The sequence below is a fragment of the Fistularia commersonii genome, chromosome 7 (assembly GCF_037954325.1).
Source record: "Fistularia commersonii isolate RoL2024-O1a breed Wild chromosome 7, RoL_Fcom_v1.0, whole genome shotgun sequence".
Taxonomy (NCBI): domain Eukaryota; kingdom Metazoa; phylum Chordata; class Actinopteri; order Syngnathiformes; family Fistulariidae; genus Fistularia; species Fistularia commersonii.
Window position 1 is genome coordinate 7429761 of NC_141290.1, and position 17533 is coordinate 7447293.

Below are 17533 nucleotides of genomic sequence, written 5' to 3' on the forward strand. Positions count from 1 at the left end.
GCGCAGGTCATCTTTTTGCTTCCTTCACTTCCGCACCATTGATTCGTTCATGTTGAATTCTTTCACTGCTGCTCTATATCCATGTTCTACTGCGTGACCGATCATCTTGAGTTTAAACTCTGCGTCGTAAGCGCGTCTCTTGAAAGGTGCCTTTTTGGGGTCTTTACACACACAAGTGGTGTGGGACTGGAATTCCCCTCAGCGACACACACACAACCACACACACAAATGGAAATGAAAATGCACGGTTCGCGCAGTCATATATCCCAGCATACACTGCGCGCTTCTTCTTCTACGGGAGAAAATGGAGTCGACAGCTGCTTCCCATCATTGTAAGACCTCTTGCGGCTCAATATTGATCCATATGTAAGGCGCACTGCATCATAAGGCGCATTGTCGTTTTTGAGAAGGTTAAAGGCTTTAAGGTGCGGCTTATAGTGCGGAAAATACGGTAAACAGAAATTATTTTTGAAGATAAATTTCACGGGTCAGCCGTCGGTCGGGTCAGGAACCGATTGCTTCCGAACATGTCCGGGTCATTGTAAAGGTGAGGAAATCAATTTTGTCAGATAACCAACTAGTTTATCCGCTTCCGCCCTTGTAACGGAAAAGATGGCGAAAATGAAAAAAGATAAGGATGACCGAGCATTCCAGGCCGCGGTATGTCTAATATGCAATAATAAAATTGCATCGATGAACCAGTCAGATATAAAGCGGCACTTTGAACAAATCCGTGCAGCACCAGAGGTCGCGTTAAAAGTAAGACATATTTGAATTATCATACGTTCAAAATACTATATGCCTCTCGATCAAATATATTTAGAAATATTTGGCTTTTAATGGCTCTCCCAGTCAAAAAGCTTCCTTATCTAACCTGTAACCCGATCTTCCTTTAGTGACTTTCAAACCCATTCTTCTACAAGGAATAACAAGTATGAAACATTTTCCCAATGTTCTCTCCATAGCTGAGGAATCCACTTGAGAAATGGACTAGGATGAGATTATGTTTTGGTGTCTTGGCGTCTTAATAGGCAAAACACAAACACTCAGACAACCCGTCTGAAGCGCAAACACACAGAAACACATGGGCAGCATCATGAGGGACTTGTCATTTTCTGCATGTCTTCCGTCAGCGCCCAGGTGAACATCAGCCCTCAGGAGAAGAAGGAACCCCATCGTCTTCCCTCCCGCTATACATCTCGTACTATATTCCGCTATTGATCGTCTCGAAAGGTCTTAAATGCGAGTCGGCGTCTAAAAACAGACATTTCTGTATTGATTAATTCATCGCTATTTCCTTGGACTTCCTGAGGGGAACCTCTGTGGAAAACACTGCTCCTCGATAACCTTCGCTTCCGTTTAGCCGCTTTTGCCATGAAATGAGTCTCTTTGCAGAGTCAATACCAGACCTTCTGCACAAACACGGCATAAAGCGGCCTCGTGGAGAGATCGCGAGCATTTCCCTCAGGGGCTCTCAGCCTTTTTATCATGATGAAGGCAGAAACTCCCGCTTCATATTTGACAAGGGACAGGGAGAAGCTGTCACGGACCAATGACAGTCAGAGTTGGTGGCTCGCCAGTGACATTCATTGAATACATCTCTTAACACACCATCTGTAGTTTAACCAACATAGATCATCTGTATCTTAACCAATATGGACCATTTCCATTTAACCAACATGGACTATATCGAAACCAACATGGACCAACTCTGTTGCTGAAGGCAGATTTTTGAGGTGATTAACATGAAAAAAAAATGTGGAACTGTGATTTAAGGTTCTGTATTCAATTTGAAAATCCCAGATGCTTCTCGTGATTGGATTCATCAGTATTCCATCTTAGCAGCCTGCTGTCACCTTCCTGATTGGTGTTATTTAAAAGAGAAGAGATCAAGGGGGTTCTGGCTCGTCGAAAGGAGACAAAGGTTTGAGAATGATGCCGAATCAGTCCCGGCAATAGCGCGCTCGTCTCTAAACAGGATTGAATTATGACGAATTACCACGAGGCAAGAGCCGCACATTTTTCAGGGTTTTACCAAACAGAACAATAGTGTTGCCTCTTGAATGCACCTTTAATAATCTATATCAAGCGCTTTCAAATGGAGATTATATTTTTCATCGGAAAATTAGCATTTTAACTATCTGTTTCCTTCTAAACGCTTCTTTTTGCGCCTGCGGGTCAACTTTCAAACAGCCGGCGTGACGCTATCATTGTGAACGCAGCTCATTTTTCAGCCAGGCCTGTGCTTGAATGCTAATGTTTGTTTCCTGCACGTTGTTTGGAGAAACGCATCGCATTAGCAAGTCACGCAGCCGAACCCCAGACTCGGAGCCCGAGATGTCGTGCGCGGGATTATTAGCATGTGTCACCCCGTCACTTTCGGGGCTGTCAAGCCGGGTTTATCACGGGAGCATCAGGGTTTGACCTCTGCTTCCACCTCGACCTCCGTCCTTAAAAAAATAAAAATAGTGACTCCTTGACCCCTGGAGTGTGGCGATCTCCTCCTACAGGTGCCTGCTTTGAACATGTGGACAACCTGTCATGGATGGTTCACGCCTCCGGAGGCTCAGAGGTTAGAGCGACAAACAAAAAAAAAAAAGAAACGAAGAGAGGGAGAAGAAAAGACAAATCGTGGAAAGGGAGCATCACCGGGAGCATCTACGGCATGAACTTTTTATCGACCGTGGATCACGCAGGCCAACACACACACACACACACACACAAACACTCCGACACCATCCTATTTCTCCAAATGTCAGCGCCGATGTTGCGGCTGATATCTTACGCTTCGCGAAGGGGGGACTGGACACTGAACACATTGCGTAATAGAGATAAGAGGGAGTCGGCGTCTTCTGTCAGGTCCTTTTTCATCTCCACGGCGGCGAGAAGAACAACCCCCCCCCCCCCCCCCCCCGCACCCCTCGGCCACGGACGACACAATCAGACCTTCAGCTCAGTCGTACATCAGAAATTACATTGCAGAGGTGAGAAGATCGGCCAACGCATTTGATGACGGCTCTGCATTCACGTGAATGTGACGCGGCGGAACCTCGATTTTATGAGTATCCCGAGATAAGAACTGTCGATTCTTTGATGCCAGGCCAAAAAATAAGCGTGCGTGATGTGGACTCGAGAGCCGTGAGAAGGCGGGAGACATTCATGGGGATTTGGACGACGAGAACGTCAACAAGCGCGGCGTCGGAAGAGTCATTCAAAGCTTATCAGGGATGGTTTGATCTTTTTTAGAAGAGGAGCGGCGTTCGCTGCGTCGCTAAAGAAAGTGTATCAAAGTCACATTTAGCTACGCATTGTAGCATTAAGTGTGTGTCCAGTAAGTTAAGTGATGGAGCACCAAATAAAAAAATACTCCCCCGACCTCCTTTGCCCATCGCCTCTTCCACTGCTGCCATATTCAAGGGAAATGCACTTAATAAAACCAGTTTATTTCTTTACATTTTATTCTATAATGTATTATTTATATACATATTTATATTTTTTTCTTATTTTATATATTTTTGTATTTTTCTATATTTGTAATATATATCTTTTTGTATATATAATATATATTTTCTTATTTTTATATATTTTTTCATTTTTTCAATACATAACAAAACCGGTGATATGGAACAGATTAATAGCTTAAACTAATTCTGTGCAGAAATTTACGATGATTTATGAGTAAATGGAGTTACGAACTCTGTGAAGGAACCAGTTCAGCTTGTAGGTAAAGGTGTTACTGGATTTGCGACCAAATTTCCCTCAAACTTATCTTTGGCCAAACCAGAAGTAATATTTTTAATTAGAAGCTCAGCCGAGGTCAGATTCCAACGATGGTTTGGATGATTCATGCTGAAGACCGAAGTCTGGCGGATATTTGGCCTCATTATTTCAGGACTGCCATTTCTTTTCCGGCTCTAGAACCATGTGTCATGATGTGTGTGTGTGTGTGTGTGTGTGTGTGTGTTCAGGGTATTTACATTACTTGCAAGTCAAAAGCAAAATCATTACTGCCCAGGCGGTGGGGTTAAACCAGCACACGGCTTCGCCGCAGCCAGTGTACATTCAAAATAACACCATCCTTCAAAAAGAGCCTTAATTAGAGCAGACAAATTATAAACAAAATTCTTTTTTCATTTTAATATAAAATTCCAAGTGAAGCTCGAGCTCCAGCCGAATGTATCTGCTGTCCAGTCATTTGCTAATTGGATGGAAAAAGGGGTTGAGGTGGTCTTATGGATGGCAAAATAAACTAATGAGGGGCCCGTCCGTCTGCCTAAACACAGACATCAGGATGCAGGATACACCCCCCTACACACACACACAAACACACACACACACGCACACACACATACATCCCAAAGCTCTTTGTTTGGGCCACTGTTTGTAGTGAAAAGCTCAAGCTGCCGCGTTTCCGCTCACTCTGCACCCACATATGTTGGCGGAGCAAAAGCGATTCGGAGAGGAAACACAGCACCCCCATCCCCGTCTGTCTCACACACACACCCACACACACACAACTTAACTTTTCTGACTGCATAGCTTATCGGCATAATGATACCACTGGATGCGTGTGTGTGTGTGTGCGTGTGCATTCAGTCATTATCTATACTGCTTATCCTGCACCGGGGGGGTCACGGGGATGCAGGAGCCTATCCCGCCCGTGATTGGCCAAGAGGCAGGGTTCACCCTGGATATCCATCACAGGGCCACTTATAGAAACACACAACCGTTCACTCTCGACGCATTGGGAGAGAATAGCTTTGTGGAGTTTTCATGTTCTCCCTGTGTCTGTCCAGGGTTCCTCAAGGTTCTTCCCAAAAACATGCAGGAGGTGCATTGGAGACCCTACATTGTCCAGACTTGGGAATGAGTTGTTGATTTTATGTCTCTGCTATTGAACGCCTCTTTCCCGACCCCAGAGCGCCGTGTCTACATCGAGGTCTTATCAAATCCTAAACCAGGGATGGGCAAAGTACGGCCCGCGGGCCACATCCGGCCCGTTGGTCTTTTAAATCCGGCCCGCCAAAGATTGGTACAGAATTCATACTTGATGTGAATGATTGGATCAATGAATGTTGGAGCTCAAACAGGAGATTATTTCATTTTTGGAGCTACTTGAGAATTTTCCTGAGCTGATTGACTGATTGGCTTTATGATTTAGCGTTTACTGTGGACGTACTGACACACATGAATGAGCTGGACGTGACGCTACGAGGGAAAAAAAAACGGTTTGTGCATGAAATGCAAACAAACGTTAGAGTCTTCAAAACCAAGCTGGTTTTATTTTCAAAGCAAATGTCAGATGAGTCTGTACTGTTCACAAATGCGTTTTTTTTTTTTTTTTTTATATATACATGTATCGTATCTTGCGGTGACCCGGCCCGTCCATCAAATTTTAAAAGTCAATGCCGCCCCTGAGTCATAAAGTTTGCCCACCCCTGACCTGAACCTCATGTAAAAATTTGCAGACTTCGTATTTTCCACATAATTCTGGTGCAAATGTGAAACGGTGTTCCTCCACCGAGGAAAATAGATCTGCCGTTTGCCTGCCGGTCAACGCATTGGGAGCGAGAACGTGTTGACTCCACACAGGAAGGCCTCCTGTGGGAAACCAAACGGGGAATCCTCGCATGAGGCGGGAGCTTTAACCGCTGCACCGCCGCCTGTGTGTGGGATACAGGGAGGATAATATTGCTTTCCGTTTCAACGATGCATCACGTCAAAGGGCGATTGGGTTTGTTATCGGTAAATATATTGTTGATAACCCAAGAGGAGTGAGATGTCCCACAGCCGGTTCAATTAACTAGATGGGTGGAGGAACTCCGGCGGGCCATACATTTTCTCATGACAGTCTAATTCATTGGTGTCAACTCTTGCCTGCGGGCCATATTTGGCTCGTGGTGTAATTATATTTGGCCGGCGAAGCCATACAAAATGACTATTAAAGCTGGGGCCGCCGATATTGTAATGTGCAACGCATGTACCACGAATACTGCAAATCCCAGGATGCTCCACTGGTGTTTTGACACGAAAATCACGAAACGACCCCTAAACGTCCTCTCCCCTGTTGATAGTTGTCATAGCGACTATCACTGTCCTACTCCTCCGAAAATTGGTGGAAACAGGAGCTTTCTGGACGAGGTGGGAGGCAGAATATCTGTTTACATGTGTAAAAGACGGAGCTGTTTGTCTTGCGCGTGGAGCAAATGTGGTTATAACCAAGTAGCGCAACATTAGATGACACTCTGAAATGAAGTAGAAGGACCTGGATATGATTCAAAGGTGGCTGAAAATAGGAGATGAAAAGAGGTTTGGTTTGATGGTTATATACTGCTCAAAAAAATAAAGGGAACACTTGAACAACACAATGTAACTCCAAGTCAATCACACTTCTGTGAAATCATAGTGTCCACTCAGGAAGCGACACAGATTCATTTTGACTTGTTTTAAGGACATTCCATCAAAGTTGGATCAGCCTGGAGTGTGTTTTTACACTTTAATTTTGAGTGTGATTCCTAATCCAGACCTCCATGGGTTGATACAATTGATTTCCATTGATCATTTTTGTGTGATTTTGTCGTCAGCACATTCAACTGTGTAAAGAGCAAAGTATTTCATAAGAATATTTCATTCATTTAGATCTAGGATGTGTTTTTTAAGTGTTCCCTTTATTTTTTTGAGCAGTGTATATTGTGTAATATTATTCAGTATATACTCAGTTTTTAAGCAAAACCTGTTTGGGTCCATCAGAATGGGTTCATTGCTATATCTGGAGGAAGATTTTTTTTCACGACTTGGTCCCAGTTTTGAAATTTGGCCCACTGTGTATTTGAGTTTGACACCCCTGGTCTAATTGATGACTTTTGAAATCCAGGAATGAGTTAGTAAAACAAAACAATCCCCCTCGTCCTCCTGGATGTAAGCGGAGATCCCCCCCGGTGGACAGGTAAGGGAACGGTTTCTCCTCACGGGACTCGGCGTATCAATGAAATGGAAACGTACAAATTCGAGACGTGTGTTCCCGATAAACGGCTTTATCGGCGGCGCCGTTCGGAGACTCCTGTGAAGGCGGTGAAATATATTGGCGCAGATGGGAGAACATACGGGGAGATAAAAAGTCATTTGGAAAAATGCAGAGGAGCGGAACGCGAACGGAGATTTGATATGTGGCTGGAAAAAGGTCAGCCGGTTCTTATTGAGATAAGAAATAGATGAAAAGGAAAAGGTCAATTCATCAGGTGCCACTTAAATCCACCTGCTGATAAAACCCATCATCTTCACGTCTGAGAACAAACGCGGCATCATCTGCGAAACGTACCGGAGAAGGATCCCGAGCCACGTCGATGACCGTGCTTTGCCGCAAACACTACAACTTCTTTCATTGAAATTGTGAAAATACACTTTTAAAAATTGAAGTGTTCAAAGTTAGTTGTGGCGCAGCGGTTAACCCTTCCCTCTCGCAACCAGAAGGTCTTGGATTTCCATAGAGGTTTTTCTGTTTGGAGTCTCCATGTTCTCCCTGTAACTGCGTGCGTCTCCACCTACCTCCTGAAGGTCCTTGATATTCCATTATTTTGAGATAGGATTTTTGAGTTTTCTTAAGATGTAAGCCATAATAAGCAATATGAAAATAATAAAAGGCTTGAAATATTTCAGTTGGTTTGAGATGAATCTAGAATGTATGACATTTTTGTTTTTGTATTTGCATTACAAAAGATAAAGAACTTTATCACAATATTCTAATTTTCTGAGACAGTCCTGTATAAACATATACATGTATAGACATTTGAGATACTATTTTTACAATTTTCATACTTTCAGACTTTATTTAATTTAATTTTATTTTATTTTATTTTATTTTATTTCTTTGTTCTTTGTATGCTATGCTGGTGCAGCCCAATAATTTCCCAGTCCCGGGACTGGGAAGGTGTCCATAAGGTACATCTTATCTTATCTTATCTTATCTTATCTTATCTTATCTTATCTTATCTTATAAGCAGTAAATAGAAAGAATGAATGGAAAATACAAAATTTGAGGGGGAAAACCTGCTGGTGCACACAGAGCCTCTGCAGGACCTTCCATCATGTTAATGGTGGAGGAGCACTGGATGCAGTAGTTGGAAAAAGGTCAGATCTGGCCTTCTGCAAGGACCACAAGGAGCTCATGGAGCGCCACAACAACAATATCCATGTTTTCGTTCGCCTTTAGCGCTCGTCTGCCTTTGGAGGCTCCAAGCAAGATGGATGTGACTATCATTTGAGCACAGACAGAAAGCCTGGCGGGATCACATTAAGGGCTAATTTCTTTCCTGGGTGGACTCTGGATCCATCTCCTCCTCCTCTGTCTCTACTTCCATCTCTTCTAATGGTCCAGAGACATCCTTCAAGAGACATAACGGGAGGGCGAGATGGATGGCGGGATGGTTCAGCTGACAGATCCGGAGAAGGTGCCGAGGAGGTGGTCGGGCTCTGGAGCGAGGTTCGACCTCCTTAATGTGCTGACACACACATACACGCATGTGTGTGTGTGTGTGTGTGTGTGTATTTTACCTGCAGCACATGTGTAACCCTCATTGGGCCTGGATATTGTTAAGAGGTAATGTAACTATATCTCATCTAAGGGGGTTCTGGACCGCTGAGACGTATAAACATTGATATTAAAAGCTTCAATTAATCTTAAATTAGCAAAAGCGTGTAATTGGTTTAACTTTTTTTTTTTTTTTTTTTACGAGTCTCAAGTCAGGCTCAGGAAACAAAAGCTGTCAATTAAGTGTGTGCATAACATATACAAGACTATCTCAGAAAATTAGAATATTGTGATAAAGTTCTTTATCTTCCGTAATGCAATTACAAAAACAAAAATGTCATACATTCTGGATTCATTACAAATCAACTGAAATATTGCAAGCCTTTTATTATCTTAATATTGCTGATTATGGCTTACACCTAAGAAAACTCAAAAATTCCATCTAAAAATATTAGAATATCATGAAATGGTGATTTTTGTTTTTTTAATTGCATTACAGAAGATAAAGAATTTTATCACAATATTCTAATTTTCTTAGACAGTCCTGCATATGAGGATATTGAGTATTAAAGCACTTTCCAACTGCTGACAAGGAAAACACATTTTCAATATGACGTGGTGAAAAAAATGTCCCCCCACAATCATTTTAAACTCTGTCTTAACTTTAATTGTAAATGAACAAAGGGCTAAGTAGACAGCGTGCTAACCCGCTAGCTTTCCAATAGCTGGTGGGAAAGACCGGCGTGTCTAAAGGAGATCAGATGTTCCAACGGCTGCCCTGGATGTTACTGAAGATGCAGTGGCAGTTCCCTCGATCCGGGCGATGCATCACCAAAGCGCGGAAAAGGAGGGGATGTTTTAAATCCAATCCTACTGCCGGCGCAGCAGTTCTGACCGTCGGAGTTGCCTCTTGAGTGTAGCGTCCAATCAGAATTCTCTTCTCGACTCTCAAGTGGCCAGCTTGCACAGACGTGCTTCCGGCATTCAATAGCCCGCCCAGGCTCGCACAAACAGGAGAACCTCAGCTTACAAATTTAATTTTTCTCACTGAAATGATTGCAAACCCCACTGATCCATTCTTTGGACCCAGGAAACATGTTGCTCTCTCTGTTGGAACCTTTTTATGGGTTTATTTGTGGCAAAAATACAGAAAGGATTTGAAGAAAGCTTAAATTATTGCTGTTCTTTCTCTTCTTGCCAGCGCTCGGTGTTTCCTTGACTAAATCAGCAAAAGTAAAGCCTTCTCACATATGAGACCCGTGCTAACGCTAACGCTAACGCTATCTCCAGCAAGCTCTTTCATCAATCCAAACTAACAACTTTTCTGCTTCTTCTAAGACTTGAGACCTTCTGTTGGTTAATGTAGCCACCCCTTTAGCCTGTAGTGCATCTTATTTGTTCAGGATTGTTTAGAGAGTTGACCTAGCTCTGTCGTAGCGCTTTACTAGACATCAACACTGCTCTCTCTTAACGCGCTAATGAAGTGTAGCTTACTGAAAGAAACGTTATAATAGGAGAACACAAAAAAATTGACGATATAAACAGTGTAGAGTAGCACGCACAACTGCCGCTATGCTACTTCACTATAACGGCACAACGTACACTGTGGCTTGTTCACAGGTCAATTCAAAATTTGAGCAAAAACTCGATTTGTTCGTGATTACGGGCATTTGGAAGCCCAGGTTCTGCTGATCGTGCTTTCGTCATATGGGCAAACAGGCTTCTTACCTCATATTCAAAGCCATCTGAAGGTAAATTGACAACTCTTCTATGAATGAATGGTCAATGTAGATAATTTAGCTAGGGAACAACCTTAGATGTACCTTCCTTGTAGCCAGAGGGAACATTTTTGTGTTTATGTCCCCATCTATTGGTTACAAGCTATATATTTTGACGAGACACAGTAAATCCTGACAACACCTGTGAATGCATCTATTTAACAGGTCACCTTAGTCATCATTGCAAAAGTAAATTTTGTTGTGAGCCGCCACTGTGCGTATGGATGATCTACCAACCAGATCCCGCGCGACGTAACGGGCACCTCCGAGCTAACGTATCTGACGGCGCTCAGCGAAGGAAACGCCAAGGATCGGTGTGTCGCGAGCATCCGCGGATATCATCGTCACGACGATACAGCACATCTCACATCGTCAGGTGCAGCCGAACGAGACGCCGGTAATCCGACCGGGGGAGCGAGATGTTCTCGCACCGAGTTCGGACGGATTACTCAAACAAAGTCCGTCGACACCTGGATGATCTCCAGGTGTGCTCGGCATGTTAGCGCTGGGTTTCATTACGGATGACCTCCTGAGCACGTATTTGTTTGTGTCATACGCCCTCCCCATTTATTTCTCCAACACAATCCACCCCCCTTTTGACAAAAACTTTCAAACCTGGCTGGACTCTTCGCAGAATTTCAAGTTGTGGGGGAGAAAAAAAAAGCGGGGCGGCCTCGTTTGGGGATGATTAAAAACGGAGGGTTGTAAGTGGGCGCCGTGAAGAGGGGAAATTCATTGCCTCACGGAGCTTCGGTGGCGGTCGTATCATCATTAACCGTTCCGCTATGACACTTTGGAAGTGAGATTCCGCCTTTTTATTTGAAATTTTAAAAAAAAGAGTGCGGTTAAAAAAAAAAAATTACCATGAATGATACACGCGCGGGAATCTTCCCCTCGCCACATAACTGAGCGCCGTGGCGTCGCCGCCTGTCATCAACATCTGCCGCGGCGCTAATTAGCCCCCCGAAAAGCCACACATCACCGGGTTTCGGCGGTGCGAAGACAATGCGTGACACCCGGGGGAGGAAAGGGAGGCCTCGCCGGATTTACAAATCGGCAACTGCACCGACGTGACGTTAGCGTTAGCATTAGGAAAACCGACTCGGGTAAGACATCCAGGTGCAACCGAGGGCCCGGGGACCGAAAGGAAGGAAAAAAAAAACGATAGGAAGGCGCTGATTTCAGCCCCCAAAATACGGAACCATAACTAAATTGGGGGAGGATCGGTGAGCGAAGGGTCAACTTCGGAGAGCGGCTCCTCCGATACGACGAATGAGAAATGTCAACGGTGCGAGAATCGCAAGAGGTGAGCACATTTCCATGCAGAACACCCACAGCCGTGAGAACAGAAAGGGGGGGGGGCGTTCATAAATCCCCCACCGCTCTTGGGGTCAGGCAGCCGGAGAGAGTGTCAAAATTGTTTTCTGGGCGTGAAGGGAAGGGGAGGGGGTTCGACTCCTGCGCCTGGAATCGGCCCATGTCGCGGCCCGCTCCGTCATGCCGGGACGCCGGCAAACCTCCTCTGGCTCATATGCGTATTCACACACTCCGCATAATCCAACAAGTAGGAGCATGTGTGTATATGTGTGTGTGTGTGTTTGTGTGTGTGTGGGATGGGATACAGAGAGGAGTGAGAGTCTGCGGTCCTTACCCCCCCTCACCAGCAGGAAAGGGATTCCACATTATTTTTTAGCAACTAAAGCAGCAAGAGGGGCATAAGCCAAGATGAGTGCTATTTTTAACACCAGGAGACGCATACAGTGGGACGGCTAAGGGACCACTGATAAGGCCATTATTATTATTGTTGTTATTATTATTATAATCATCATCATCATCATCATCATTATCATTATTATTATTATTATTATTACTACTATGATTATTATTAATATTATTATCATTATCATTATCGTTATTATCATTATTACGACAGTATCACAACAATAGCACTTTCAACATACAAAACACATATTTTATTGCCTGTTTATATATTGTATAGTTATTTTATTGCCTATCTGTATATTTTATATATATTGTCTATTTTGTACAGTTTTATATCTGTATTGTCTTCCCAGGACTACAGATGGAAATTAGCTATGAGCTACAATCTGGTACAAACATCTCTGCCTCTGTGCTTAGTGTAATTGTACACTGTCCTAATAAACTTCTAAACAAACAAACAAACATTAGTAGTAGTAGTAGTAGTAGTAGCGGTAGTAGTATAAATAATAAAATTAATAATAATAATATATTATTTAATTTATGAAAGAAATACTACTAATATTACTATTAATAATAATAACAATAACAACGAAAACGACAACAACAATAATAATAATAATAATAATAATAATGATGTGTTATTTAGAGAACAGGACACTGCTCATTAAATTTATGAAACAAAATTCTAAAATCCATTCATTCATTCATCAGCTATACAGCTTATCCTGCTCTCAGAGTCGGGGGGGGGCTTGCAACTGTTCAGCATCTCATTCACACATCTGGACATTTTTGGGTCTCCAGTGAACGTCCTGCATGTTTTGGAAGAAGCCGATGAACCCTGCATAGACACAGGGAGAACGTGGACACTCGACAGAGAAAGGCCTCCTGTGGGAATCTTCTCGCTGTGAGGAGGAAGTGTCACACACTTTGCTACCGTGGCACCCAAATAAAAACATTTTAAATATCTTGCCAAATGCATATGAAATAATAATAAGAAAAAGGTTTTCCGAGCCATTCCCCCAACTGAACAACGTACCACTTTCCACACAGGCGTCTGAGCGACTTTGCCATTGCAAAGAACTTCAACATGCAAGAACTTTAACATTATTCAACTCCCTCCAAGTGACACGACTAAAGCTAAAAGCTAAATATCCCGCGCGCACAGGATGATTGTGCGATGGCACACTTTTGCTTTTCCGGGGACGACTTGCCCGTAAAATTCCCAAGAGTCTCGGTCCCGGGCTGCGGAGATGAAGATCCCGACGAGCTGCGTGCTCGTGGAGGAGGCGGCGTCTCCGGGAGGAGGTGTGAAAAAGTTCCCGTGAGAATTTCCCAGGTTTGGATGCCATCGTCACGCCTCCAGCTTCAAACCCCTAACCAAGGCGGCGGCGGCGGCGGCGGCGGCGGCGGCGGCGGCTCACCTGGGCAATCTCGTACAGCAGCTTGTAGTGCTCCTCTCGTTTCCGTAAAGTGCACAGATTGCAGCCCATCGTAGTTGCCGTGGAAACGCGCCGCGCATCCAATCCTCCCCCCGGGCAGCGGTGTGGACACAGGGGGTCGCCGTCCACGCCGGAGCGCCGGCTCTCATCAGACGGTCATGAGGGTTAGAATCTGAGCAACGTGGAGGAACCTTCAGCACCGGCGCCTCTCCTCTCTCTCTTCTCCAGCTCCTTCTGTCTGCGACTCGTGCCGGCTCAGACACTCCCCCCTCTCTCCTCCCGACCACACGGGCGCCGGCTCATGAATAATGAGGCCAAGCGGCGTGATATTCATGAGGGAGGCGGCGTCGGGGGAGGCGGGAGCAGCTGAGAGAGCGACAGCGCGGTTGCACAATAAGCTCCTTTGTGCGAGCGGCTCCGAGGAGGAGGAGGAGGAGACGGCCGTGAGGTTAAAACTCGTCGGCCGTTCGCAGATTTTTCATTTCGGATTCGATAATCCCGGAAAAAAAAAAAAAAAATCTCGATTTACGTCTCGGCGAGGCGATATCGGACCCCTGGACGGGGGGGTCAGAAAATCAGGTCAAACCCAGCGAGCGCCGCAGGTGTCCGGAGGTCGCCGACCGAAGAATCTACCGTGATGGCGTGGAAAAACCCCCTTCCTCTAGCAGAAGGCTCCCCTCGCGAATGATGATTATTAACAAATTGGCCTCCTCCTCGTCCTCCCCTCCCCCGACGGCGGGGCCGGCCAAGCACGATACAAATAAAGGGCAGATGAGCGCTCATCAGCAGCCTGTCCTTCGGGGGGGGAACGTAATCCGATTTTCCCCGGCTTCCATTTTTCCCGGCTGCCCCGCAGGCGAACCGCGGAGAGTAAAACACTCGCAGGAAGAGGAACACCTCCGTTGGAGATGCAGAATGTGAAACGTCCAGCCGGTGACCCCTGCGGATGGGAAGGTCTCTCAAAAGGCCTTCAAACGGTCGCGGAGCAAGAGCAACGCGGAGGAAACCTGCAGCGGCGGAGCACAGCAAGACAACGCTACTGTTTTCCAATCCGAAGGGGAAGCATGATACAAAATAAAAAAACTATAAATGATACGTAAAATAGATAGTCACTTTTATCCACCGATTTGTGTTATGAACATATTTTCGTTACGATTTGATCGTTTTTATGGACTTCTCCAGTAAACATCGACGTAAATCTCGATTAAACCCGAGGTTTGGTCATTTCTGTTTCTCGGTGTGCCGTTAATATCATGTTTATTATACACTCATGCACACCGTGCCCTTTCACAGCCTGTGTGACATCTTTCATAGAAGTGTGGGACAGAATTATTCTTATCGGACAATAAACCTGAGAGAAAATTCACGAGGTGAGGCAGGCAGCACTGTGCCTCACCTGAGGGGGGCGAGCTGGCAAGCGCTTGTTGCTGCCACACTTCTATAAGTAATAAAGGATTAAATAAATCATATAGAAAAAAAATAAAAAACAAGTAATTAATTGTAGAGAAGGTATTTAGATAGAAATAAAGGTGAGACCACAAATAGTTTTCAGATTTCTTAAAAATTAAACGGCACTAAGTAAAAAAAAAAAAATTAAAAAGATCAAATATTTCGGAAAAAATATAACCTTTATTTTTCATTCTTCTGATGTGCAGTCCAGTCTGAGGTAAACAGCAACAGAATTTAAATCTTTAAAAACAGCTAAAAGTTTAAGTGTTCAGTGTTCTCAACTTTTATTCGTTTCCAATGAGTATAAATTGTTTAGAACTCACGCAGGTGCCGAGCACATCTGGAACGTTCATTCTACAAAATATTGGACGGAGGTCGGTGGCGGTTTGTCGTCGCCATGACGGCGGTATTTTTAAGCCTCTTGAATTGCATTTCTGACAAAATCATATTGAGACGCCCCCTGAAGCTCCAGAGACATCACCTTCAACCGTGTGTGAAATGTAAGTGAACCCTGATGCCCTTAAAATCAGTGTGTGTGTGTGTGTGTGTGTGTGTGTGTGGGCGTGGGGGGGGGTGATGTCATCAGATGGTGACCATTGATTTCCAGTGTTATTTACACTTTATATCACAATTTGCCATCACATAAAATGAGTGTTTTTACCGGCCCCCACCATTAAGTCATCCAATTAACCGAGGCAGGTGAGGTGATTGGATGAGACACACACTCACACACACACACACACACACACACACACACACACACCAAATGACTGTGTGTGTGGCTTTACCGAAGGATCATTTGGGGATCATTGAACGGTGAAGATATTCCATGTTTACCAGAGCAAATAATACACAGGATTGTGTCTTAAAAATGTTTACTTTTGTTTTTTTTTTTTCCACGAATGATGAATTATTAAGGAGCCTGCCATCTCTAATTCATGTGGGAACGCGACCGCGGATATAAATAGCGCATCGATGGCTGCCCCGCATGATAGCGCGTACTGGTGGACTCCTTGCCTGAAAATCCACCCGTGTTTTGGTTTGTATATCAATGCAAATTAGAATAATTAATCAAGAATTACCATGTTATTTTATCCCAGTGAATTCATCATTAGTCATTCTCTGATAATACAACGCCTTTTTGGCGTCCCGCTCTGCTAATCAATTGGGAATAATGACTTGGTTCAACACCGTTGATTAGAAAGAGACAGAACATTCTGAGCGGGGGGATGATAAAAACACTTCTCTAATGCGCTTCCATCCTGACGCCATTTGTAGATGATTAGTTTTATTTTTATAAAGAAAGAGATAAAGAAATACTTACATTCAACATCACACAACCGTTCCCCCTCTCACACAAACATCCGCACAATGTAGAGTCTCGAATGGACGCAACCATGGACTTGTTGTATCGGGGATGTAGCTCAGTGGTAGAGCGCATGCTTCGCATGTATGAGGTCCTGGGTTCAATCCCCGGCATCTCCAAACTGAAATCATCATTTGGTGCGTAATCCGGAGGATAACTGACTAAAATTTCCTCGCGTGTTGATATGTTGTTGATGCAAGACACTGCATTAACCCTGCATGGGTTAATCGCAGAGAACCAACTTCCCCACAGGGATTAATAAAGATTCGATTATTATTATTCTTGCTGTGGGGAGGAAGCGCGAACCGCTGCTAACCGTGAACCTCCTTGGGATGAACGTAAAATGTGGCGGGGCGTTAAAACTTTCTAAGTCCTCAGATCAATAAAATCACAGAAAACGTGATTTATATACATCGAATCAGATAAAGGATAGCGAAAGAGGATAATCAATGAATGCATGAATAATAAAAGGCAATGAGATTCCTGACAAGTCGAGTTCTTTTATAAGCCTTGACGCCGTTTTTGACCTTTTATCCAACCGCTGTTCAACGGCGCCTTTCCTTTGCTCGTCTCGGACGTCCGTCAAACGCAAACAGGCGCGTTTTTGCCACAAATGAGCGCCGAAAACATTGCGCCGACCCAAACACATGTTAAAAGCCGCGACCTTTTTCAGCGTTTTCGGGAGAAACAGGAACAAAAGAGGCGGTGAATGAAATGTACAGCCGCCGGCTCTGCGAGGCACCGCCGTCTGTTTGCGCAGCCAGTCATCCACAGGCTGCAGGCGCCGGGACCTCCGTTAACGGACGCACAACCGGGAGACACGTGACCTTAACAACGCCCTCAGGACAGCAGACACACGCAACCATTCACTCTCTCATTCACACGTCTGAAATTCACCCCCTCGTTCACATGTCATATAAAGACAAAACAACAATCGCATTACGTTACAGTCATTTAGCAGACACTTTTATCCAAAGCAACCGAGAAGAAGTGCAATTCCGTCGGAGAAGATCCGAAGTATCAGTAATTGGAAGTCAGAAGTGACCGTCCAACCAAGTAGCCATCTCATAAATTTATTTCATTATTTTAATTTTTTTTTTTTGTGGGGGGGGGCAAGGTATGTTTTCAGCTCACGACGAAAGATGGGAAGCGACTGTTGGTTTCAACCATCAAGTAGAGACAAAAGACCCTTCACCCTCTCATTCACTCCACATAGGGACGTACAACCACTCGCACCGTTTTTCACGTTATG

General features: G+C 44.4%; 1 protein-coding gene and 1 non-coding gene across 2 annotated transcripts in view; one reads left to right on the forward strand and one right to left on the reverse strand.

Annotated features, from left to right (window-relative positions):
• LOC147232555 (PDZ domain-containing RING finger protein 4) overlaps positions 1-13666 on the reverse strand; it is a 46770-nt gene extending 33104 nt beyond the window's left edge. Inside the window, exon 1 of the mRNA XM_086149449.1 lies at positions 13449-13666. Within this exon, the coding sequence (XP_086005575.1) occupies positions 13449-13517 (69 nt within the window). The 5' untranslated portion in view covers positions 13518-13666. The remainder of the gene's footprint in view (positions 1-13448) is intronic.
• A 2662-nt stretch (positions 13667-16328) lies between these two features.
• trnaa-cgc (transfer RNA alanine (anticodon CGC)) lies at positions 16329-16400 on the forward strand. The gene has a single exon. It is a non-coding gene; the product is annotated as a tRNA-Ala (tRNA).
• Positions 16401-17533: the final 1133 nt, after the last annotated feature.